This window comes from Ziziphus jujuba, chromosome 10 (assembly GCF_031755915.1).
Source record: "Ziziphus jujuba cultivar Dongzao chromosome 10, ASM3175591v1".
Classification (NCBI taxonomy): Eukaryota; Viridiplantae; Streptophyta; class Magnoliopsida; order Rosales; family Rhamnaceae; genus Ziziphus; species Ziziphus jujuba.
This window is the reverse complement of record NC_083388.1, coordinates 25,542,764-25,566,523: the sequence shown is the minus strand read 5'-3', so window position 1 is coordinate 25,566,523 and position 23,760 is coordinate 25,542,764. Positions and strand designations below refer to the sequence as shown.

General features: G+C 35.4%; 2 protein-coding genes and 3 pseudogenes across 5 annotated transcripts; 2 read left to right on the top strand and 3 right to left on the bottom strand.

Annotated features, from left to right (window-relative positions):
• Nucleotides 1–3,257: 3,257 nt before the first annotated feature.
• On the bottom strand, nucleotides 3,258–5,497 carry LOC107412355 (wall-associated receptor kinase-like 2; annotated as a pseudogene).
• A 728-nt stretch (nucleotides 5,498–6,225) lies between these two features.
• On the bottom strand, nucleotides 6,226–7,548 carry LOC107412354 (wall-associated receptor kinase-like 3; annotated as a pseudogene).
• A 434-nt stretch (nucleotides 7,549–7,982) lies between these two features.
• LOC125421043 (protein LYK5-like) lies at nucleotides 7,983–9,204 on the bottom strand (annotated as a pseudogene).
• Nucleotides 9,205–10,331: 1,127 nt separating this feature from the next.
• LOC107412359 (uncharacterized) lies at nucleotides 10,332–14,279 on the top strand. Of its 2 annotated transcripts, none has more exons than XM_016020121.4 (7): nucleotides 10,332–10,878; nucleotides 11,632–11,745; nucleotides 11,866–11,979; nucleotides 12,075–12,233; nucleotides 12,805–12,960; nucleotides 13,067–13,183; nucleotides 13,264–14,279. In XM_016020121.4, exons 1-7 carry the CDS (start codon nucleotides 10,675–10,677, stop codon nucleotides 13,360–13,362), a joined length of 963 nt encoding a protein of 320 aa, XP_015875607.2. In that variant the 5' UTR covers nucleotides 10,332–10,674; the 3' UTR covers nucleotides 13,363–14,279. The 2 variants fall into 2 exon arrangements, with proteins under 2 accessions (XP_015875607.2, XP_015875606.2); XM_016020120.4 differs by having other exon boundaries at nucleotides 10,338–10,878; nucleotides 12,799–12,960.
• A 764-nt stretch (nucleotides 14,280–15,043) lies between these two features.
• Nucleotides 15,044–23,752, top strand: LOC107412368 (vacuolar protein sorting-associated protein 54, chloroplastic). Of its 3 annotated transcripts, XR_001580939.4 has the most exons (19): nucleotides 15,046–16,287; nucleotides 16,876–16,938; nucleotides 17,113–17,192; nucleotides 17,364–17,481; nucleotides 17,567–17,641; nucleotides 17,781–17,937; nucleotides 18,075–18,163; nucleotides 18,585–18,832; nucleotides 19,192–19,363; nucleotides 19,450–19,533; nucleotides 19,622–20,028; nucleotides 20,314–20,467; nucleotides 20,678–20,759; nucleotides 21,067–21,146; nucleotides 21,444–21,605; nucleotides 21,706–21,773; nucleotides 22,632–22,712; nucleotides 22,842–23,103; nucleotides 23,534–23,752. XR_001580939.4 is itself a non-coding variant. In XM_016020135.4 (18 exons), exons 1-18 carry the CDS (start codon nucleotides 15,469–15,471, stop codon nucleotides 22,975–22,977), a joined length of 3,075 nt encoding a protein of 1,024 aa, XP_015875621.2. In that variant the 5' UTR covers nucleotides 15,046–15,468; the 3' UTR covers nucleotides 22,978–23,488. The 3 variants fall into 3 exon arrangements, 1 of the variants encoding a protein (XP_015875621.2); XM_016020135.4 differs by lacking the exon at nucleotides 23,534–23,752 and having other exon boundaries at nucleotides 22,842–23,488; XR_007239372.2 differs by lacking the exons at nucleotides 22,632–22,712; nucleotides 22,842–23,103; nucleotides 23,534–23,752 and having other exon boundaries at nucleotides 15,044–16,287; nucleotides 21,074–21,146.
• Nucleotides 23,753–23,760: the final 8 nt, after the last annotated feature.

The following is a 23,760-nucleotide window of genomic DNA, read 5'->3' as shown; positions in this document are numbered from 1 at the left end:
GAGAAAGAGAGAGAGGAGAGAGAGAAGGAGAGAGAGAAACGACCGGCCACCACCGGTTGGCCACCGTCTGACCACCGGAGGGATACACGCGCCGGCCACCGGTGAAGCCCAGTTCCCCGTGACCCTAACCACCAATTTTCACGGCCGTCGGCCGCCGGACTCGCCCGGATCGAGGCGGCGAAGATCGGCGGCGATTTTTCCCTCCACCGCCGGCCACCGCTGATTGACCCATTTCCGGCCATTTTCAGGCCACACGCGCCAGCCACCCCTCACCACCTCCTCAAGTCCGGCCTACCCACCAAATTTCACGGCCACCGAACCTCCGACGGGCCGGGATCGGAGCTTTTTCCGGCGAGGGGCCGAAATTCTTCAAACCCCGATTTCTCCGCCGTTCGGCCTCCGTTTGCCTCACCGCTGGTCCCGTTAGATTCCTCTCCCCTCTATCTACGAATCTGCAAAAAATCTCAGCCAACGGCCACCGCACGCGCCGCCTCGGGTCCGATCACCGGAAATTAAGACCAAATCCGTGATCCTCATCACTCGAGCTTCGATTCGGTATATAACTCGTAAATTTTAGATATCGTTTGGTGTTCGCTCCCCGGATACCCATTTGGGAGTTACCCGATTAAAATGTTAATATTTGTGGTTTGGTGTACTGTGGATGTTTTAGGTGCACGTACGAGTAGCGGAGTCGATCCTACGGAGGATCTTGATTGAGATACGTGCTTAAGGTGAGTGACCCACCTTCAAATTAATTTTGGAAATTTAATTGGTGAATATTATGTGTGATTTGAATATTTGGAATTTAAATTCTATGTGCCAAATATTTATTTGATTTATTGTGGAATTATTGGTGAATTTATTGGATTAAAGAAAATATGCATTATATAAATTTATGCCATGTGAAAATTATTTTATGGTCTTGAGAATTTTGAAATTCTTGTGGTTTTAATATTAAATCGGGCATGATTTGATTTTCAAATATTTCAAGGAAAATATTTATTTATGTTGGTGACTTCAATTTTTGTAAGCATGCCCATGGAATATTATGTGATTTAATTATTATACTTCAAGAATTATTTATGCTATTGGAAAAATTGGAATATTTAAATTGGTGGATTTGGGAGTTGGTGGAGTTGAATTTTCATGGAATTTATGACGTTGATTATAAAGAAATTGTGGAGAATTTCCGTGTTCAATTGGATGGAATAAACCCGTTATGTTTATGGGAAATTTGAGATTTTGATATATAAATTAAATATGTGGATTTTATGATTTTTAGATGCACCGTGCACGTACTGGTGTTTTGTTTATATGTGATATGGTTAGTGTGCACACGGATGTGATTAGCGCGCAGGTGGGTGTGAGTAGCGCGCAGGTGATTTTATGAGGTTGTCCTGTGGTTGCCATCGGATGAGGGTAGGCCACCCCTCCATGGCCGAGACACCAGTTAGCAGCGGCGCAGTGGGACGCCACGCGACCATATGCCGGTTTCTTTCTATAACCTCCTGTCTGGTGGTACCTTGGGACGATGGGTACTGTTGGCGCCAATGGTATATAGTGGGTGCATCAAGTGATTTCAGAATTGGGATTTTAAAATAAATATTTTGAAACTGTATTGGAATTAAAAATATAATTATTACTGTTTCTGGTGTTTATCTGATGTCTTGATTTTCGGGGAATACGAACAAAGGGTTTTGTGAAAATGTTTTAAAAGGGGAACTTTTCCAACCGAGAGAATTGTAAGGGTTTTGAGAGAAATTATTATTTCCAATTAATTATTATTTATCTACTTTATTACCGTGGTATTATATTGTATAGTAGATAGGGTCACTCACTGAGATGATTAGCATCTCATATTTTCAAATTCCGTTCCTCTAGGTACCAGGTTGTCGGTGTTCATCCGGAGCGGACTTGATCTTCATCGCTGTTTTAGTTCGTGAAGTACCCTGTTCTTCTTTTATTGCAGTTGTAATATTTCTTTCACTCTTGTTGTATTCTATACTTTGTAGTACATCATGAAGCTCTGTATACTGTATGGGACACTTATGTATTTATTATGCACTGGATTACTGTTATTTATTTTTGAAGTGCTGAAATTTATGGAATCAACTTGTAGTATTGTGGGAGGAATAAGGGGACGTTATAGAAGTGTGTTTTCAGTGCAGGAATTTGTGGTAAGTCCATCCCTTAGGGGAGGTTCTGCCGGATTTTCCATAGGAGGGTCCGATAGGGTTTCCCTGGGATCAGGGCTTGTCTAGGGTTCCGGTGAGGAATTTTGGACGGGTCCTGACATAACACCTTCTAATAACCAATTTGCGAATCATGGTTGTGAATGCAGATAAATGAATTGTTCTTATTACCATGTTTTCAGAGTCAATTAGGTCAAAGTTGGAAATGAACTACTAAAGTCATATCTATGTATAATATTAGAGTTCCATAACTGACCGCTTTGGCTCATTTTGTGAGAGGTGGGTTAGAGGCACTTTAGATCAGCTGTTCATGTCTTACAAGTAAAATATTGACTTCTTAATGTTGTTACAGTTGTTGAGCATCTCCAAGAGATTCTTTATCCCTTTTATGTTCTTCATTTTAAAAAATTAAGCTTTTAAAACATGCTCCAATCTATTTTTATTTCAACTTTTTAAAATAAAGAGTGGGATTGGCTCTCAAAATGTTAAAGAACCAAATTCATTTTCTATATTAAATATTACGTAATTTAATATAATGTTGGAATAAATTTTTAAGCCACTTTCATATCTTAATTACTAATTTTTATTTTTTCTATCTTTTAGTTATTAATAATTGAGAAGAAAGTCAAGTAAAGAATAAGAGAAACAAACACACCAATAAATGTAAATAAAAGAAAATAAAAATAAAGAGCATTATATAAATAACATTGTTTGAAAACCTTTTAAAATTCTACTTTTTATGTAAAAAGGTGCTCTTTATCCTTCAGAAAATTCTACTTATTTTAAAGAGCTCTTTGGAGATGTTCCGATAAGAACATTAACACAAGCCTCTCATCACGCATGGATTCAAGCATTATGTGATGTGAAAAGGTAAAGATTTTATAGGAAAAGTAGAGTAATGACTCATAACAGTTTTATCCCTTGCTCTTATCTGTAACAACTTATGTATGGCTTTGCATTTATGTTTATCTGTTGTGTTTATCTTTTGTACCTATTCTCATGTATTTATACAGCAGTTAAATACATCAATAAAATACAGGTTTCACACTACATTCTCCTCTGTTCTTTATAATGTACATTTATGTTAATTAAGAAAGAAGCATAACGTAACATATAGTTATTTCTATAGCATAACATACCAAAAAGAAATAAATGTCAGCATAATGAAGCATCCTGTATGAAGCTAATTTGAACCGACCCAGATTCCATCTCCGAGGAGAAATCAGTGCTTTGGTATACAGGTTCTTCAATGGAATCAAAAGTAGGAGGCATATGCAATTCATTATCCCCTAGTAACTGAGAATCGTTTATATGCAGACAACCTTGGCTCTTACACAGTCCTTCTAGCTCCATTGTTACCTGTTTCATTGTAGGCCTCTTCTTCCCATTCAACCTCAAACATCTCGTTGCCAGCTCCGCAACAGCCTGAATATTCTCCTCCTCTGCATCCGTGGTCACATGAGGATCTAAAATCTGAGAAAGTTGATTCTCCTTTGTCAATGAAATGATAGTCGCAACCAGGTTGTTCCCTTCATGTTTTGCATAAGAATATGGGTTTTGACCAGTTACGAGCAAGTGTAACTCCAAAGCTATAGACATCACTTTTGTCTATGAATTGGCTTGACTGGAAGTATTCTGGATCCATGTAACCTAAAGTTCCCTGTACTGCTGTTGTCAAGTGAGTTTTGTCATCTGGGACTGATCTTGAAGTCCCAAAGTCAGACACTTTAGCATTTTACTTATCTAGTAGTATGTTGGAAGATTTGATGTCTCTGTGAAAGATGGGAATTGAAGCTGCAGAATGCATGTATGCTAAAGCTCCAGCAACATCACAAGCAATTCTTAATCTATTTTCCCATGAAAGTGATGATTCAGGGTCTTGCTTGCGGATATGGTCAGAAAGAGTTCCATTTGAAATGAATTCATATACCACCAAGGGAGCTTCAGTCTCCAAACAAAAACCGAGTAATTTGACAATGTTTCGATGATTAATCTGGGACAGAATGACAATTTCATTGATGAATAGCTCAATCTGATTTCTATCTATAGCTTTTGACTTTTTAACAGCAACTATGGTACCATCAGGTAGCATTCCTTTATAAACTGAGCCAAACCCTCCCTGACCAATAAACCGATTCTGGTTGTAGTTGTCTGTTGCTCTTTGCAGCTCTTCAGCAGTAAACAATTTTGCTCTCTCTTTGCTTCCTTTAGATGCTAATTTTTCTTGCAGCAAGAAGCCACCATTTTGCTTGAATAATTCCTCCTTGCGTTTATTAATCCTCCTTTTGTTTACCCATTTATACAAAACGTAACCCGAAATGAACAGACACAATGGTCCAATTCCAATGGCAACACCTGCAAAACAACGCCAACACGCGTATGGTTTGGATTTGGAATATCTAAGTTCTGGGAAATAAATTTGAAAGAGGGATATATGTATAGTACCCAATAAAACAACCAATTTACAACCAATTTGGCTGGCAATCCTTTGTCATTAGAACTGCATTTCCCATCAGCCAGATGGCCATTGGAACACTTACAGAAGAAAAGGTCAGGATCGGTAGAGCATCTCTCTTTTTTAAGTGGAACCAAAATAGGAGTAAAGTTATAGATAGGGCTATTTTGGGACGACATATTTGCCTCCAGTATGCTCTGTCTGTCTGCACCAAACATCTCTCCAATAGATGTGACATCGGTGTCATTGTATATGGTATATGTTAAAAGGGAAGTTACTCCACTGGCTGATTGTTTTTCACTCGGACAGGCACATCTTACTGGAAAAATGAACTCCGTTTCAGTCGGAATTAAGTCAGGGCTATAGTTGTTCTCACCTGCCACTGCTTGACACGTCGTCAGGCTTTGGAAAATTTCATGAGCTATTCTTACATAATTCTCGCCAGCTGCAAACACGTAAGGAGTCAAGTATTGGAAGATATTGCCTGAGCACGTACAAGAAACCGGCACTAGAATCAACTGGTCCGTTGGAATCTTGTCGGAAGTCGAGGAGATGTAGTTGAGGAAAGCAATTTCAGATGCATCAGAGCCGAGCAGAGTGCCAATGGTGTCCGCGGTGTTATAAGGCATTTGTGGATCTGTAGGTTACAAAGGACATGCAGGACTTGAGATGGCCAATACCACAGAGGCACCCTTTTGTGGAAGCAGCGTTATCATTGCCGTCAAAGTAAGTTTTGTTACTAAGGTATGTCTGTTGGCAGAAAGATGATTGATGAAATAGGGATTGATGCAAGAACACATATTGCAGTACTATGAAGGATGAAAACAGCTCCATGCTTCTGGGAACTCAATTCTCAAAACATATACGTCTTATATTATCATTTCGGCTACAAGTACATGATATATTAGAAGGCACCCTTTTTTTCCTTTTTTTCAATCGTTTTCCAACTCCTCATGGGTCATCATCATGAGTAAAGAAAAGGAAAGTTTGAAAATTCTATGCTTGCCAGCCTGATGATTTGGTCTATGTCTGTGGGTCAAGAGGAATTAAATATTTTGTGGAAACTTAATACATGTTGCGTTGCAAGAGAAACGTGGCAACGTGAGATTGGTTAAAAGTAAAATGAATAATACCTGTTTTTCTGCCCAAGTTTTTTTATTACCATCCATTGTTGACTAACGGACAACTGCAATACATGATCTTCAGACAGGACCCAAAAGTTAACTTGGCCGCAGTTCAAGACTTTTGGAAGCTCAACCCATCAGTTTTCGGAGAATCAGTTTTAGCTTCTTACGAGAAGAAGACTTGGTTCTTTGATGACTCGGTACTACGTAGGATTCTTCTACCATCTTTTACCCAACCTCGTTTGTCAGAATTCTATACCATCTTTCATCTTTACCAAGGACTAATATAAAAACTGACTTTGACAAAGCCCAAATTGATTTTGTTTATTTTATTGTTGTATTCTTAGGTTTTTTTTTTTTATTATTTATTTATTTATTTTAATTTTTGGTATTAATCTTTTCAAGAAAAAGAAATTTGGTCACGTAAATAATGTGTCATAAACAGTACTGAACTTCAAATGTGCTTGAAATAATGCATACATAAAAGTAAAAGTTTCAAAAGCCATATAAAAAGCATTCTGGTGCGATTTTAGGTACATGATGCTATTGCTATCAAGTTGATTTCTATATTGATAAAGACTCCTTTTCTATGGCGAAGACAATACCATCCACCATAGATTCTTGTAAATTTTCACTTGCACATCTTGTTAATGGCATTTCGTCCCTTAGGAACATCTGAAGTTCTTGATAGTCCTACAAGCTTGTTAGAGTCTTTCTCAATCCTTCCAACTCCATAAATACCTCTTTCATGGTAGGTCTTTTTTTTCCCATTCAATCTCAAGCATCCAACTGCAAGCTTTACAACAGTATAAATATCTCTTTCCTCTACTTATTCCGCAACTCAAGGATCTAAAATCTCAACAAGTTGATTCTCTTTTTGTCAACATGCAGAAATGGGTAACCGGGTTTTTCCCTGTAAGTCTGGCAGATGAAAGTGGCTATTTCCTGGTTAAGAGCTCTTAACCAGCATAACCCCATACCTATATTCATCACTTTTCTCAGAGAATTAATTTGATTGGAAGTATTCAGGACCTATAGAGCCAAAATTCCCCTGTACTCTTAAGATCAAGTGAGTTTTGTCTTGTGGGATTGATCTTGAACTTCCAAAATCTGACACTTTTGCGCCGTATTTATCATCCAAAAGTATGTTGCAGAATTTGATGTCTCATGTTGGAGGATTTGATGTCTCTATGAAAGATGGGATGGATGCTGCAGAATGCATGCATACTACTGCTCCTGCAACCTCGGAGGCGATTATAATGGGATTTTCCAAGGAAAGTGATGATTTAAGTTTTATCTTATGCATATGGTAGTAATGTTTGGGATGAACTCATATAATAGTAATGGAACTTCAGTTTCCAAGCAACACACAAATAATTGCACTGTGTTTCTGTGGTTGATTTGGGATAAAATGACAACATCATTGTTAAATTGCTCAATCCAGCTTTGGTCTATTGCTTTGGACGTCTTAATTGCAACTATGCTTCCATCAGGTAACATCTCTTTGTAAACTGTTGCATAGCCTCCTTGACCAACAAATCTACTCTGATTGAAATTGTCTGCTGCTTTTGCTAGCTTCTCTGCAGAGAAAATCTTTGGTTTTATACTACTACCAAAAAGATGAGAGTTTTTGCTGTAACAAGAAGCCTCCATTTTGCTTGAAATTCTTTTCCTTGCATAATTTGTCTCTTCTTTTCCTCAAAATTATATATAGCTTGTATTCAAGAAGACATAGGTATAGCAATCCCATTCCAATATAAACCCCCCAAAAAAACATGTATTATCAAATTCTTTGAAGTTGGCAATTGAAGTCCTTTGATATTTTTCATCAATCAAATTCATGACTAAGTATGTTATTTATGTCATCTTGGTTTTCCAAAAACAATACGCAGTAAGCAGCGAAAGCTGCTGTTATGTTTGTATTCAGCATATGGATATTAAGAACTTATACATGCTGTTGGCTGCCTTTCAACAATGAAATGAAGTTGCAAGAAATCTCAAACATCTTAAGAGACAAAGATCTAAGTGGTCAAATGGTCCAGAAGCAGCAGAACCACAACCCTTTTCCATTAAAATGCATGTAAGAGCAGGAGTTATACAAAAGAGAAGTGAACATTTTTTTTGTTCGTCTTTCTTCAACTTCATAAGATGATTACCTTTTTCAGGAAGAAAACAAAGAGGGAAATAGAGAGTGGAGAAGATTAGAGATGCCTAGTAGAGTAACCAACTTGACTGGAGATCTTTTACCATCATGACTAATGCGTTTGAGCCCCTTGACTTCTCTTCTCTATGGTAACCCTGAGGGCATTTGCAGAAAGAATTCTCTGAATCTTCAGTGCAATTTTCACTGAGTTGGTTTTTCAGTGGAACCAAAATAGGAGTAAAGGGGCTGTTCTCTTACAGTATATTCGCTTCTAGGATACTCCTTGTACTTGCTTCAAGCGCCTCTGCAATTGACAAAACCATATCGCCCCAAGTCACCATATAAACCAAAAGGGACTTCACAACATCTGCAGTTTGGTTACTACTAGGACATGCACATCTCAGCGGATTTAAGCTTTTCATTGCCAAAATAGTTAATGCCCATCAAGGCCAGGCAAGTGGTCAGACATTGGTAAGTCTCATTTCCTATTAGAATGTTGTCCTGAGAATCATTACTATTAACAGTATAAGGGGTAACCTGCTGATAGATGTTACCAGAACATGAACAAGAAACTGGAACTATGATCAACTTGTTGCATGGAATTTTATGATCAACATTGGCGATGTTTTTGTTAATGGAGATAATGCTTGAGGCTTCAGCACCAAGAAGATAGACAACGATAAGAGGTGTGTCATAAGGTGGGTTGGATATGAAGGTAACAAAGGATCTGCATGACTTTTGAGGGCCATTGCAGAGGTACCCTTTGACATGGAAGTGGTTTTGGAGCAGTTGACTTGCATGTTATTTTGTATGCTTGTTGGCAGTTTGATGGTTTATGAAACAAGATGGAAACAATGATGCAGAGAGGATGGATAACTGAGGTGACTCCATTTTTTGAAGGTTAGTTTGCCTTTATCTTTGCTTGGGTTTTAATACTCTCACAGGACTTTTGGAGTCAATCTGCTGGTGAGGTCCAATTAAAAAAGACTACCAATTATTTCAGAGAAGATAAAAGACTAAAAAAATACGATTACAGTCGAATAGAACAATTCTTAATAGGTTGCTAAACACAATGAAACGTTTCTTAATTTAAAGATAATGTCCATTTAAGAAGGTGAAATTTCACAGAACGGGATGAACAATATTTTTCATATTTTTAAGTTGATGAATTCATTTTCCCATGACTTTTCGATGGTATGTTGGGTTGGTAAAGCTGGTCATCAAAGTAATTTTATTGACTGACCAAATGCTATTAACTTCGAACAAACCAATGAAAACCATAAGCATCATGGATTAACCATTTTTTTTTTTTTTTTTTGGGGGCATTGTAAGCTAGACATTCAAGTTGATAATCTTTATTCATTAAAAAAGAGATAGATTACCATCAAGCTAATACTAATATTTTCTCCTCTTTGTACATGTTATAGGGTTATAACATTGCAAATCTTGACAATAAAGATGCCAAGGAATTGAATCCATTAAGGTGAAAAAATTATGAGACATTTTTTCAGAGGTTTTATTTATATCTGCACGACATTTGATATGTGACCATTTTCCATCATGAAAAGCCATTTCCATGGAAAATTAAATCGAAAAAATTGGCCCAAAAGGAACACCTAAATATATAAAATATTCCCAACATCATTTTTTTTTCTTCATTATTTTAAACTAGGTTATTGTGACAAATCAAATTTTATTTATTTATGTAATACCAGTTAATGTTTTTTATTTTATTTTTTATTGAGTATAAATCATTTCAGAAAACTAAAAAAATTCTGTTGCTAAAGTATTCAAAAATAAAAATAAGAATTAATTAATAAAGGTGAACAGTGATTTTTTGCAAATAAAAAGGTGAAAGTTCAATGATTTAAGATTTGGCTAATAACATGTAGTAGTGATTTGTGACTTTATATTATTGATAATTATTTTAACAAATATAGTATATATTAACTATTATTTGATATACCTGGCAATTTTTTTAATTTTTTTTTAAAATTTTTTTTTATCATATGTTGTTAAAAATAACTATAAAATCGTCAAATTTATTTTCTCAGCACCATCCTCACAGCTGCATTTAATATTAAAAGGTTTATTGGTTGATTCCATCAGCAGCATCTACAAATAGGCTATTTATTACCTTATCCATCTTCAAACAGAGTTAAATATAGAAGGCCAACTTTATTTTCTAAGTTAAAATTTTTCCATACGTACTTTCATTTATTATTTTATATTTTCATATGCACACTATCTTTATATGTTTATTTAATAGAAAATATTTTACAAACGGAAAACCAGTTGGGCTTAAAAAAAAAAAAAAAAAAAAGGCAAAAAAGAAAGGGAATTCAGTTTTTTAGCTATGAGTGTTATCATATTTACACATTAAAAGTCGTACTATTTTTTTTTTTATTTAATTAGAAAGGATGATTGTAGTACTAAACGTTTTATCTTTGGTAATATAGTGCAAGGCCCATTTGGATTCAGAAATCTAGAGACCATAAACCATTGTAATCTGGAGTGTTCACAAATTTTCTATTGGAAGTGGAATATATTCTTAGTAATTACATTGTCACAGGTCCAATTGGTAAAAATTTTGGATACCTATACGCAAGGATAAAAGTGATCCAATTTTTCCCAATTTTGCTTTTGATTGAAAGAAATTAAAAATGGCGGATAAGCTAGCCAACAGAAGGAGGAGATATTGATAAACTAAGCTGGTGGTCTTTGATAACGAGCAGCGAAGAAGAAGGAGAATATGCTCAAATGGATAAAGAACATGGAGGAGAATATACTGCAAATAAGGGAAAATTTATATTTTTTAGATCTTTGGACGAAGAGTACAAGCTTCTTGCAGATCTGAGTGGGTTTGAAAATCTACAAGCTTTGTTCAAAGCTGAAGCTTTCAGGAAGAAGAGGAAGACAAACAATAAGCTGCTGGAGCAGAAGATCGTCGAAGCTCATGACCAAGTAACTCTTAGGTTCCACTTTTTCATTTTTTACTTTTTTTGGACTTTATTTTTTATTTTTTATTTTTTACTTTTTTTTTTTTGGGAGCTGTTTATTATGTTTTTCCACTTTGGGTCGCTGGGTAATTCGTTAACTTCGTACACTCTGCATGACTAAATTTCAGCTTTTTTAGGTATGTTTTTCTTCTGAGCATGACCATGGTTTTAGATTTCACATCCACTTTTTGCAGCTTTGAGATTCATCAGTTCAATCAAATGAAAGAGGACCCCACAAAAAAAGAAAAGAAAATAACAAAAAGAGACATAAAGAAAAAAGTAAAAAAAATAAACAATTACTGACAAAATTGCAATATACAGTAAGAATTGTTTCGAATCGATAAGTTGTAAGTTCCAAAATATTGTCGAATCATTTCTTTTTAAACTTTGATTCAGTTTTTTGTGTTGCTGTTTGATGACCCGAAAAATATATATATATATTCGTCTTTTTTTTTTTTTTTTTCCTTCTGATTATATGTTAATACAAAAAAAGGAATAAAGCAGATGAACACCATTCAAGATGGAAAAATGGTGTTCATTGAAACAGAATCTAGTTTGAAAAACTCCAATTCTGTGTTTTAAAAACTCGTTGTGAGTTGAAATGCCTAAATCTTAATTGTTTTGTTGTTTAAACTTTGAATCAGTTATATGTGTTGCTGTTGGGTGACCCAAAAAAAAAAAAATTGTATCTTTATTTATTTATTCCTTCTGATTATAGGTTAATACAGAAAAAGAAGAAAAGCAGATTAACACCAGTCAAGATGAAGAAATGGTGTCCATGGAAACAGAATCCAGTTTGAAAAACTCCAATTCTGTGTTCCCAAAACTCCTTGTGAGTTGGAATGCCTATATCTTCATTGTGTTTTTGTTTAAACTTTGAATCAGTTATTTGTGTTGCTGTTTGATGACACCCCACAAAACATAGTCAATCTTTTTTGTCGTCTGATTTTAGGTTAATACAGAAAAAGAAGAAGAGCAGATGAACAATGGTCAAGATGCAAAAATGGTGTCCGTGGAAACAGAATCTGGTGTGAAAAACTCCAATTCCGTGTTTCGAAAACTGCTTGTGAGTTAAATGCCTATATCTTAATTACGAATTTGAAAATGTAGCATTGTAACTAGTTCACAATTTGACCTTATAATTCTAATACATTATTTCAGCGTGGACCAAGATATTTTGATCCGCCAGAACATAGCAGTTTTGCCTGTCGTCGTTGTGGTGAGGGAGGTCATACAGGGAAAAATTGCACAGCTCAGAAGCGGAGGAGGCCGTGTTCTCTTTGTGGGAGTTTGGGGCATAGAAGGAGGCGTTGCAAGCTGGTAATTGTAAAACTAGTTTCATTTCATTTCTGAAAAACATTCTTCTTGACCTGGAGTGAGATGCACTATCGTATGATGGTTGTTCCACTGAATTATTCCTGAATGGATCTTCCTAACGTAGTGCCTAAATATAAATTCTTAAACCTCATAATAACTTTACTAAGAAAGATGCCAAAATCTACAAGTTAAATTATGTTGTCATGAAGGGAAGTATATTACATACTAATATTATTCCTCTACAGAAAGCATATTTAATCCTTACATGGGTAATATTTAGCGAGGTGATGATTATAATAGAAATTTCCCATTTTCTTGAAAACGTCTTATAGATTTTCCCTGATTTTTTTGTCTATGTGAAGATAACTAAAATTGATAAGAAATAGCATTATCCATGTAGCCTCAAGTCTGTCTGTCTTTCCGAGCCTATTTTCCTTTTACAATATTGCAAAACAGCATGATGTGTGTTACTGTAGATAACACAGTTGAATCCTGGTTATAGGAGAATTAGTGGATTAGGTTAGCAATTTGATTTTAGTTACAAGTATGTATCCTTGCTTTCACGCAGAAACAGAATTGCTTTTCCTGTAGATCAAGAGGACATCTTGCTAGAGATTGCCCATACAAGGACCAAGAAGATAATCCAAGTGACAGAATTTGTCTAAGATGTGGAGATTCAGGGCATGATATGTTTTCATGTTCAAATGACTACTCTCCTGATGATCTTAAGGTTTGTATGTTAATAATGAAAATGCTTAGTTTTGTGTTTCGTTTTCTTTTTCCTTTTTCTTCTTTTTCATTCTATCTTTTATATGCATTTGGAATTCTGTTGACAGGGAATACAGTGTTATGTATGCAAATCTTTTGGTCATCTATGTTGTGTTGATTCAACTTCTGCGGTTCCAGTAAATCTTTCTTGTTACAATTGTGGCCAATATGGCCATCTAGGTTCGGTAAGTCAGTACTTATTTTTTTGCTCTATTCATTGTATGTAGAAAAACTTTACCTACTTTAGGAACGTTAATGATTGAAGGTTTGCATGAAGACATGCCGATATACTAGTGGCAAATTTCGAGCTTTATGCCATGTTGATAGGAAGGTCGTTTTACAAGAGGATGCCCAGATACTGTGAAGGTTGTGCACACATATTTGGTGTTTACCTGTACTCAAGGCTTTTATCACAATCAACTAACACTATTTTTCCTTTTGTGGGAAAAATGAAAATCCATCTCGGTGATAACCAGAAGGTGAATAAGAAAAAGTACAATTTTGCACCTTGTATGTTGTAACCTTTGTCAGTGGTTAGAATCCAGGAAAACAATGAAGAAAACTGTTCAAAACTCGAAATATAGGGATGAATGGAGTGTCTTTTTTGACAGAATGTAAAGGTAAATGCTGCTTTTGAGGTTGGCAGAACAAGGAGATAATTATAACAGTTGACAGCAAATTAGACCTCCCTCTTTAATGTTTGTCTCTTGGTTCTAGGGACTTTATAAATGATGTTCGGGGTGAGATCTAAAACTTTTTCCTTGCTTTGTAGAACATGTCTTTTCCACCATAAGTGACCCCTCACTCTTTATGCATTCTTCTGATATTTGATGAGATATTTCAAGGTGCAGAACTGAACTGCAGTGTTGTCCCTCTACTGCATTTGACCCATTTGGAGTCCTCTATATCTCAAAAAAATCCAAGTAATATTTCCGGGAACGGGATTCAACTTAAGCAAGCTTCAATCCATAACGATTGAATATTGAAGCATGGGAATACTAGGTTTGACAGTGAAGAAGGGACCGAGTTCTGTATGCATGCGTACTTGTAAACTGCATTGAGATACGAGTGAAACCGCATCTAAACAGAAAGGTGAGGGTCAACACCCCTCGTATGGAACGCATGGTATTCCTTCAAGTCTAAATTAAAACTTGGAGACTATATAAATATATATACATTTTATTGTTCTTATTTTTTTTTTTCTGTTGTTGTTGTTGTTGTCTAATATAACAGCTCAACTAATTACTGTTTGTTTGGTATAAAGTGGTTCTCTTTTATGGATTTAAGAATTTTGTATAAATAACCAACTGAAAATCTGAAACTCATATTTACCACTTTGATCGAAACTTATGTTACATGTTATTTTCATTTCTCATGTCACCAAATAGTAGTTAGTGGGCCGCTCTGATGTTGGAAGCCAAAGTCCATTCCACTAGCCTCCTGTGGCGCACTCTACTCCATGTGCAAGTGCAACCCACTAGTCTACCTTTTGGCATGAAACTCAATGAAAGCAATTTATTATAACTTAAAAAAACTTGTATTTTCTAATGTATAAAATCCATTAAATATTATAATTACCCACTCTTTATAACAATCTATTGGAAACATAATTCTTTTCCTTTTGAGAAGGAAAACATACTTCCTATTGAGTTGTAATTTGCAGAAATTTTGCATAGTATTAGCTTAATACATTTTGATATAAATTGATGTGATGAGATCGAATTTGGATGCGTGACCAAATAATAATTAATAAAAAAGTGATAGGTGAATTGATAATACAAAATTTAATCAAATAATATAATTTTTTTTCCTTTCAATTCTTGATAAACAAAAGTTAATGATACTAAAACTAGAGGTCCACTTAAATAATTATCTTTAAAAAGGTTCTCCATTCGATTAAAAAAAAGTGTTATATGTAAGATAATTTATTTTTTGAACAAAATATTGTACTTATGCATTTTTAAATTATTATATATTTCTTAAAAAGAAAGGTAATAAAACATGAATGGATACGGATCGACCCGGTTTTGATATTAGGATTTTCGGATTATGAGAGCGGCCATAGCCATTATGAAATTTCGTTGCCTCGTCGTTGGTCCTGACTCCTGAGTCGTGAGTCGTGACAACTGCAGGTTTCGTCTCAGTTCAGATCCAAGTCCCCCTCCGCTGCTGTATCAGAATACATCACCTATCTATATTCCTAATTTTTTTTTAAATTTAATTCCTTATTATTCATCAGATCCACCATTTACATTTTTTTCATTCTTCGAATTCCCTCAACTCTCTCTCTCTCTCTCTCTCTCTCTGTGTTTTTCTCTCCCAAGGGTTTATCCAAACTCTGTCGGAATCCCACCGGCGATTTACGCTATCCTGGTCGACTCTGAAGAATTCGTTCTTTCTTCTCTCTCTGTTTTCACTATATAGATTATAGTCAATATATATATATATATATATATATAGAATTGTATATATGAATCAGCATCAACATGGTTTGAAGAAGATGGTGAGCATGGAATCGTTGCCTTCCCAATCAGGAAGGTCTTCAATTCAACCTCCAAGCAGATCCAATTCTGATGCCAATGCCGCCACCACCAGTAGTAGCAGTAGTCAGAGCCTCTCCTCCATTCTCAACAATCCAAATGCCTCCGATTCCGCTTCCTGGATCGGCTGGTGGTCTTCCTCCTCAACCTCCGTCGCCCCTCCCGAATTCACACCTCTCTCCTCCAAAGCCGTCTCCGACGTAGCCCGATCCGATTTCCAGACCTACATCGCCTCGATCTCCGATTCCTACCACCGGTTCGAGGATATTCGGAACCATGCGAGCAAGGAGAGTCTGGATTTGGACAACATCGGTGGCCAAGGCGAAGCGCTCGTCGCCTGCTTGAGAGAAGTCCCTGCTTTGTATTTCAAGGAAGATTTCGCTTTGGAAGAAGGAGCTACGTTCCGCTCCGTCTGCTCCTTCTCCAATGTCTCCGAGAATCTTGTTTTGCAAGAGAAGCTTTCGCATTACTTGGATGTGGTGGAGTTGCACTTGGTGAAGGAGATCTCGCTGCGCTCGAATTCCTTCTTTGAGGCTCAAGGTCAGCTTCAGGATTTGAATGTGAAGATCGTGGAAGGTTGCAATCGGATACGGGAGTTGAAGGAGACGATAAGGCTCCTGGACGTGGATTTGGTGGAGTCCGCATCGCAAATTCACGAGCTTAATGCCACCAGGAGCAATCTCTTGGCTCTTCAGCAGAAACTCAGGCTCATATTATACGTCAACCAAGCTCTTTCTGCTCTTAAATTGGTACTTATTATTAATATTTTTTTCGCTTCTGTATTAAAAATTGTTTATAAATTGTTCCTGAGGTTGAATTGAATTCATGGCGAAAGTGAAATTCACAGTTCGTAAAAGGTTATATATGCTTTGGACATTTGTATTTTGGGATATAAGGTTAGTTTAGAATAAGAACCATTAGTCAGGATGCTTCGTATGTTGGAGTAACTTCTGCTTCTGGAAAGATAAAAAAAATCTGCGAGTTTGTAATTTGGCTATCAGTTTTGTGAAGTTTTTGGTGCTTATGTTTTAGAAGCCTGCCAAATATCCACAGATACTAGTATTAGTAAATTGCAGTCCCTGATCCATGATCATGACATTTCGTTGTCTTTTTGTTTGTTCACTTTTGAAATTTTGTGCGAATTTTCAAAGCCAGTTTTCCCTTTACTTCCCAGGTTATGTTTTGCTGTTATGTTATAAGCTATATGAAAAGGTTGAAGAATATTGGTCTGTAGTTCTTCCTTATTTCATATGCTTAAACTTCTTTATGCCAGGAGTCCAGCTGTTAAAGATAGAAACTTTGTCGTTATAAGTTAATATGATGTTATTGTCCTACAGCTTGTTGCATCTGCTGATTGTGCTGGAGCTTTGGATATTACGGATGATTTGCAACATTTGCTGGTATCTTCTAGCACCTTTTTATGAACTTTTCTTTCCCTTAAAATGTTTTTACAGAGACCATGCCTTGGGACTGCTGTTGCATTTACAGTTGTTGTTTTTTGTTTATTTATTTATTGAAGTTTGAGAATTGTTTATAAGAGGGTTTTAATGGTTGATAATTTAATTTAATTTTAGGAAGGTGATGAGCTTTCTGGTTTACATTGTTTTCGCCACCTCCGGGATCATGTGGCAGCTGCAATAGAATCCATAAACAGGTATCTTTAGCTCTTATGGTAGATTTATATTTGTTTTGGGTTTTGTAATATTTTGTTTTGTTTCTGTTTCTTTTCTGCTATTTGAATAAATAATGGCCATTTCTTCAAATGGAAACCAGATGAATTATTGTAGTTTTAGTAGGTAGTAACTTATTAAATTTTTTCTTGTAGCATTCTTTCAGCAGAATTCTTGCGTGCTTCGATACATGATGTGGGCGATAGAGATATTGTAATTTTGTCCAAGGCTAAAGCAAGAGCATCTATTCCCACAAATGGAAAAGATAGTGAAGTGAGTTCTATATTTTATTTCCTGCTTTTGAGAATATCTTCTCTCAATCTCACCAAACTGATTTTTCATATTGGTAAATTGGCAGGTGAAGTTGGATGAGGAGGAAACCTCTAATTTTCGAGATCGTCTTCTTCCTTTCATTATTGGTTTGCTCAGAACAGTAAGTAATTAATCATGCTTTTTTCTTTGGGCTCTGTCATCTCTGAAAGTTAAGTGAGTTATGTAAAGAAAAGAGGGGGCAAGATTGGAAGTTTATGTTGTGGCATTTGAAACTTTTATCATATGCTGTTTCCTTTCAGGCTAAACTCCCTGTTGTGCTGAGGTTATATCGTGACACACTAACTGCTGATATGAAAACTGCTATCAAGAATGCTGTTGCTGAGCTACTTCCTCTTCTCGTTTCCCGACCTTTGGAATCTGATTTCACCCCCGGAGAGCGAACAGCAGACGCAGATGGTGAGAAACTTATTATGTGATCAATTTGTGATGTCATACTGAGTTAGAATTCTGTCTGTTCTTTCTAGAAGATAATCTCCATTTTGCATCTGTAGACCCTTTTGTTTAATTCGATTTTATAATGTTTGGTGGATCAGGTGCTGGTGCATCACTTGCAAGCAAGTTGAGGAGCCTATCATCTGAAAGCTTTGTTCAACTTTTAAGTGCTATTTTTATGATTGTACGGGTAATGCATACTTTTCCTTGTATACTCCTAAAAATTTAATTTTCACTTGTTAAGATGGTGCTTAATTTTATGTTGTCTTACATATATTGTTTTGATTTCAATCTCAAAGACCCAACCTCAACTGTTTTATAAGCAGTCATGGATGATTTTTGATCTGTCGACATTAGTTTTCTGATGTAGAATTTAAATTTATCACCGCATTGCATCTGAAAGTGCTAGAATGCTTTTGAGAGTTCCATTAATACCTGGAAATGGTGTATAAAAATTGATTTTAATTAGATGGTGCATTCTTCAGTTTATAAGTAATCATGATAAATGTTTCTCTGAATTGTGAACTTTATATGAATGAATCGTTTTTGTTATTTTTCTACCTTTTTAACACTATTTGAGTGTGATGTATGATTTCTTTTAGTGAATGCAGGCACATTTAATGCGGGCTGCTGAAGTGAAAAAAGCTATTGAGTGGATTATGACCAACCTGGATGGTCACTATGCTGCTGATTCTGTTGCTGCTGCAATAGCCATTGGTGCTGCAGCTTCAGAAACAGCACAAGACAATGATGGTTTAGTTACGCCTTACTCCTCTCAGAGAAGTATACGCAAGGTCCCTTCATTTCATGGAAGAGGAAATGATGCTGCAACTCCTTCAAATATGTCTACAAATTTTAGGTAAAAGCTTATTTTGTCTCTTTTGATTTGTTGCTTGCATTTTAGTAGTCGTTCGTGTAGAACTCTCCATCTTATGAAGTTTTATTCATGCTTATTTCCTGGGAACTGGATTTGTTCTTATTTGTTTATATAATTCCACTTGCCAATGTGTTAGTAAAGAAGCATAGTTGATAAAATTAAATTTTATAACACAGTGGTATTAGAAAAGATCTTAGTTCATCTATAGTATAATAGATATTAATTTCAAATTGTTTTTATGTTGCTCATGTTTATCTCAAGGTTCATTCTTTTCGTGTATAAGCTTTTTATTTAGAGTGTTGGCAAAATTGTACAGCATTCTGAAACAATCTGATAAACAGGACTGATGTCTTGCGAGAAAACACGGAAGCTGTTTTTGCTGCATGTGATGCTGCTCATGGAAGATGGGCAAAGTTACTCGGGGTGCGTGCTCTACTTCACCCCAAGTTGAGATTACAGGAATTTTTAAGTATATACAGCATCACCCAGGACTTTATAACTGCTACAGAGAAGGTATCTACGTTTATTGTGTTTAATAATCTTATGGTTTAAAAGAATTGGTTACGTTTATGATAAAAATTCTATGTTAACATAAACAGATAGGTGGAAGGTTGGGATATAGCATACGGGGAACATTGCAGTCACAGGCCAAAGCTTTTGTTGATTCTCAGCATGAATCTCGAGTTAGTCCTTAAATGCACTTAACTTCATTTCAATCTTTATTGGAACTAGTATTTGACAGTGACCTAATTCTTTCCTTGGTTCCTGTAGATGGCAAAGATCAGGGCAGTCCTTGACCAAGAAACATGGGTTGAAGTGGATGTTCCTGATGAATTTCAGGCTATTGTAACTTCCCTAATTTGTTCTGAGACATCGACATCTGAGAACCCAGATGATGCTCAAGGGAATACGGCAACAAGCTATGATGAAGCAATCACAAATGATGATAGTTCACTTGTTGGGGACAATGGATTACCTGATGCTCAAAAGCAAATCAAGCGGGTGGATTCAAGTGAAATCCCTTCAGATGTTACTGGAAATGATAAATCAAGACCTGAAAAAAACAAATCTGATGTTGTAAATTCTCTGGCTCAAAATGATAACAGCACGAAGGAGCGGGGCAAATCTACATCTCATACCCTTTTGTACAAAGGTGTTGGTTATCATATGGTAAACTGGTTAGTTATCTTGTTTAACTTTCTCTTTCTTTTTTCATCTGGCCTATTTAATGTTTTTCATTCCTCTTTTTTCTGTTCTTGATGTTAGGATGTTTTCCAGTCTAATACTCGTTCATATGGATTGGAAATGAACTTATGATATGCTGATCTCTTTCCTCTGCTATATATATAGATATATATTTCAAATCTGTTTTCTGTAGTGTTGTTGACTGATTAGTGTTGATATTATTATCTTATATTGTCCTTGATGCCCTTTTTTTTCTTTTTTTCTTTTCCCCCCTCCAGTGGCTTAATATTAGTGAAGATGGTATCAGAATATGTGGATATGAACAATTTTTTGCCAGCATTGTCATCAGAAATTGTTCATCGTGTTGTAGAGATATTAAAATTTTTCAATACAAGAACATGTCAGCTTGTTCTTGGTGCTGGCGCTATGCAGGTACTACTTTTCTGTCTAATCATCAATATGTGCTATATCAAAATTTTAAATTGTAAATTAACACACAGAAGCTCTGAGAGGGTGTAGAATTTGCAACTAATGGCATCAAATATGAAAGCTTTGAACTATTTAAGACTAAAGAAAGCAGGGCAAGTAAATATAGCAGAAGAAAGGGTCTAGAGTTTGAACTAATTTCATGTGGTATTGCAGGTGTCTGGTTTGAAGTCTATCACTTCTAAGCACTTAGCTCTGGCAAGTCAAGTCATTAGTTTTATTTACGCCATTATTCCAGGTAGGTAATAACAAAAATAAAATGAGATTTACATCCTAAAGTTTGTCTTTGCCTACCATTGTTAATGTAGCTGTTTGTGGTTTATTCTTTGCTTTGCTTCTCTGAATAAATGTGTATGGATATATATATATATATATATATATATATTTTTTTTTTCCTTCAAATGAAAAGGAAAATTGTTTGGTGGTTCCCCACCCCCCCCCTCCCCTCTTCAAATAATGGTGTATTATGTACCAGCAATGGTATTTAGCCATAGCGGTTATGCATGCTATGACATTTTTTTTTTTTTTTTTGGTTTTGCTTGAAGAAATCAGACAAATTCTTTTCCTCAAAGTGCCAGATACACGAAAGCCAATGTTGTTGTCAGAGATTGATCGAGTTGCTCAGGTATCCGATTCTTTCTAGTTCAACTTTGAGGTCTTAATGTTCACTTCATTACTGGGGATATGATATGTAGGATGAAAACCATGGGTTTTTTAATATTATCTATTTGTATTTTGTAGTTCTTTATGTATCTTTCGGATTTTGGCTTTAGACTTTTGTTTCAATTTTTGGGTATCTATTTTGTACTTCCATGATAGAATTTGTCGTATTGATTGAGCTGTATATATTTTCAGTTTGTGGTCTCTAAGCCTCTGTTTCAAAATATATTCTGAGGATATTTATATATTGATATTAAAACAGGATTATAAGGTTCATAGAGATGAAATACATACAAAACTGGTTCAGATAATGAGAGAGAGGTTATTGGTTCATCTACGTAGCTTGTCACAAATTGTGGAGGGCTGGAATAGACCAGAAGATTCTGACCCACAGCCCAGTCAGTTTGCTCGATCACTTACAAAGGTAACTGTTATTTTTGGATCACTAAAGTTAGTTTAGCGCATCTAACTTCTCTTTCTCTTTAAATATGTTATACCTGATTGATCGTTCAATTTGCTTATAGGAAGTTGGTTACTTGCAACGTGTTCTATCTCGAACTTTGCATGAGGTAGATGTTAAAGCAATTTTTAGGTAAGACTCATTCTGTGGCATACGTTCGCTTGCTGATTCTTTTTTGTCCTTTCTTTTTCCCACATTCCAGTATGTTTAAATTGGAAGCGAAAAAAAAGGAAAAAAAAAAAAAAGTTTGAATTGATTTGTATGAGGATTTGATTTTCCATAGAATGGGATGAAGGAATGAATGATGATTTCACTTTGAAATTATTCATTTATTTACAATTGCCAAAATTTAATGGTGATTATTCGTGAAAGTAATTAATTTGGCGTTCCTTGTTACCAGTTTTTTTCCTTTTGTTTTTTGTGCTGTGAAATGACTTGAACTAGGGACCTTGTTCTTGGAGAGAAGTGGATTACACTACTAGGCTGCCCCCTCTTGGATATTTACATTTTCCTTTTATTATTATGGACTTGCATATTTTCTTATAATTGACATCATATCTTCACAGAGTCGTTTCCGCATTACATGTAGTTTACTTCTTTTTACCAACCTCAAGAAGATGGGTTTTAAGGATCCAAATCTTGCTTAGTTCAGGTCCCTTGACCCATGTCTTATGTTGTTTATATGGTTATGATGAATCTTTATAAGGAAATGGTGGAATTGGTACCTGTAATTAGCGTTGAATGTAGGCTTCCAAGAATTGGATTTTCTGGGGGAAGGAGCAATATATGTATATATTTTTTTGTTTAGTGGTTGTAAATGTGATTATTTTCTGATTTAAATGCTCTATATTCTTGCAATTTGTAAATGTGATTGTTTTTTGTTTATGTTCATGTTCACTTTAGTGGACTGGTAATGGGTTAAAAGAAAGTATTATTTGTTTTTGAAATATTCACTAATTCTTCAACTTAACGATGGTTTGCTATGTTCAGGCAAGTGGTTATAATTTTCCACTCACAAATTTCAGAAGCATTCTCACGGATAGAGATAAATACTCCACAAGCAAAGGAGAGGTACTCCCTTTAGAATTTTTTTTTTGTTTTTGGGTAAAAGTTTCAAATGTCAACTTGTAGAACTAATCGTGCCATTGAATTCTAAAATTTTAAATAAAATTTATTATTATTATTTAAATTTCTATCCAGGCTGCAGCGGGATGTTAAACAAATTCTTGGATGCATTCGATCATTACCTACGGATAATTTGAGTAGTTCTGATACTCCAAACTGGGGGCAACTAGATGAGTTCTTTGTGCAGAGATTTGGTGCTGAAGCTGGTTAAACAAGTTTTTATGTGTGACAGTAATTTGTTCCTTCTTCGGAGAAGACTAGTCATTTTTGAGGGCAACACTGGGATATCACAACCAGATTTTGGCCTACGCATTTTCCTTGTACAATTAAAATTGAGGTAAAAAAGCTGCGGACAATTTTTTTTTTCGTTTGTATTTTGTGGTATCCATGAATGGTAACAAATGATTTAAAGAAAAAAGAGAAAAGAATTGAAACTATGGAATATATTAGTGTAGTCAGATTCTCCTCGGTATTGTGGTTTCCCAACTTATGAGAGGTTTGTGTTTTGGCTGAATATTATAACACCTGTCCCTGCACTGTAGTATCAAATGCTACAGGTATGGAAACTAATTGCTAGGTCTTCTTTTTCCATTTTCTTCAGCCATCACAAATGTACTAAAGTTATTTTTGAGAAAAAAAAAAAAACTGTTCTTTTATTTCCATGCATATGCTGTAATTTATTTTACATGGTCAATGTTAATGAAAGTTTTATTTTTTATTTATTTTTTACTGCTTGCTAATGACATGAATATTTTTCTTTTGCCCAGGTTTTGCATTTATTTTGCACTAGATGTATAAAGTCCTGTATTACTTTCAATGTGTGACTAGAAGCGGGGCCGGCAGAAAATTAAGGCCGCTAAGGCAAAAAGGAGGTCCTCAAAAAATTTCATATCAAATATTGTACCTTTTATATTTGTTTTCATTTATTATATCAAACAAATTTTTTTTTTCTCTGAAAAGCATAAAAAATTTAAGATTTTATTTTTCATTACGC

Bases quoted from the DNA above. Each gene is read 5' to 3' on its own strand.
- LOC107412359 (XM_016020120.4), top strand. From the start codon at position 10,675: ATGGATAAAGAACATGGAGGAGAATATACTGCAAATAAGGGAAAATTT. The intron at 10,879-11,631 runs GTAACTCTTAGG...TTCTGATTATAG, and splicing joins TCGTCGAAGCTCATGACCAA to GTTAATACAGAAAAAGAAGA. The intron at 11,980-12,074 runs GTGAGTTAAATG...ACATTATTTCAG, and splicing joins CCGTGTTTCGAAAACTGCTT to CGTGGACCAAGATATTTTGA.
- LOC107412368 (XM_016020135.4), top strand. From the start codon at position 15,469: ATGAATCAGCATCAACATGGTTTGAAGAAGATGGTGAGCATGGAATCG. The intron at 17,193-17,363 runs GTATCTTTAGCT...TTTTTCTTGTAG, and splicing joins GCAATAGAATCCATAAACAG to CATTCTTTCAGCAGAATTCT. The intron at 20,760-21,066 runs GTAGGTAATAAC...TTTTGCTTGAAG, and splicing joins TATTTACGCCATTATTCCAG to AAATCAGACAAATTCTTTTC.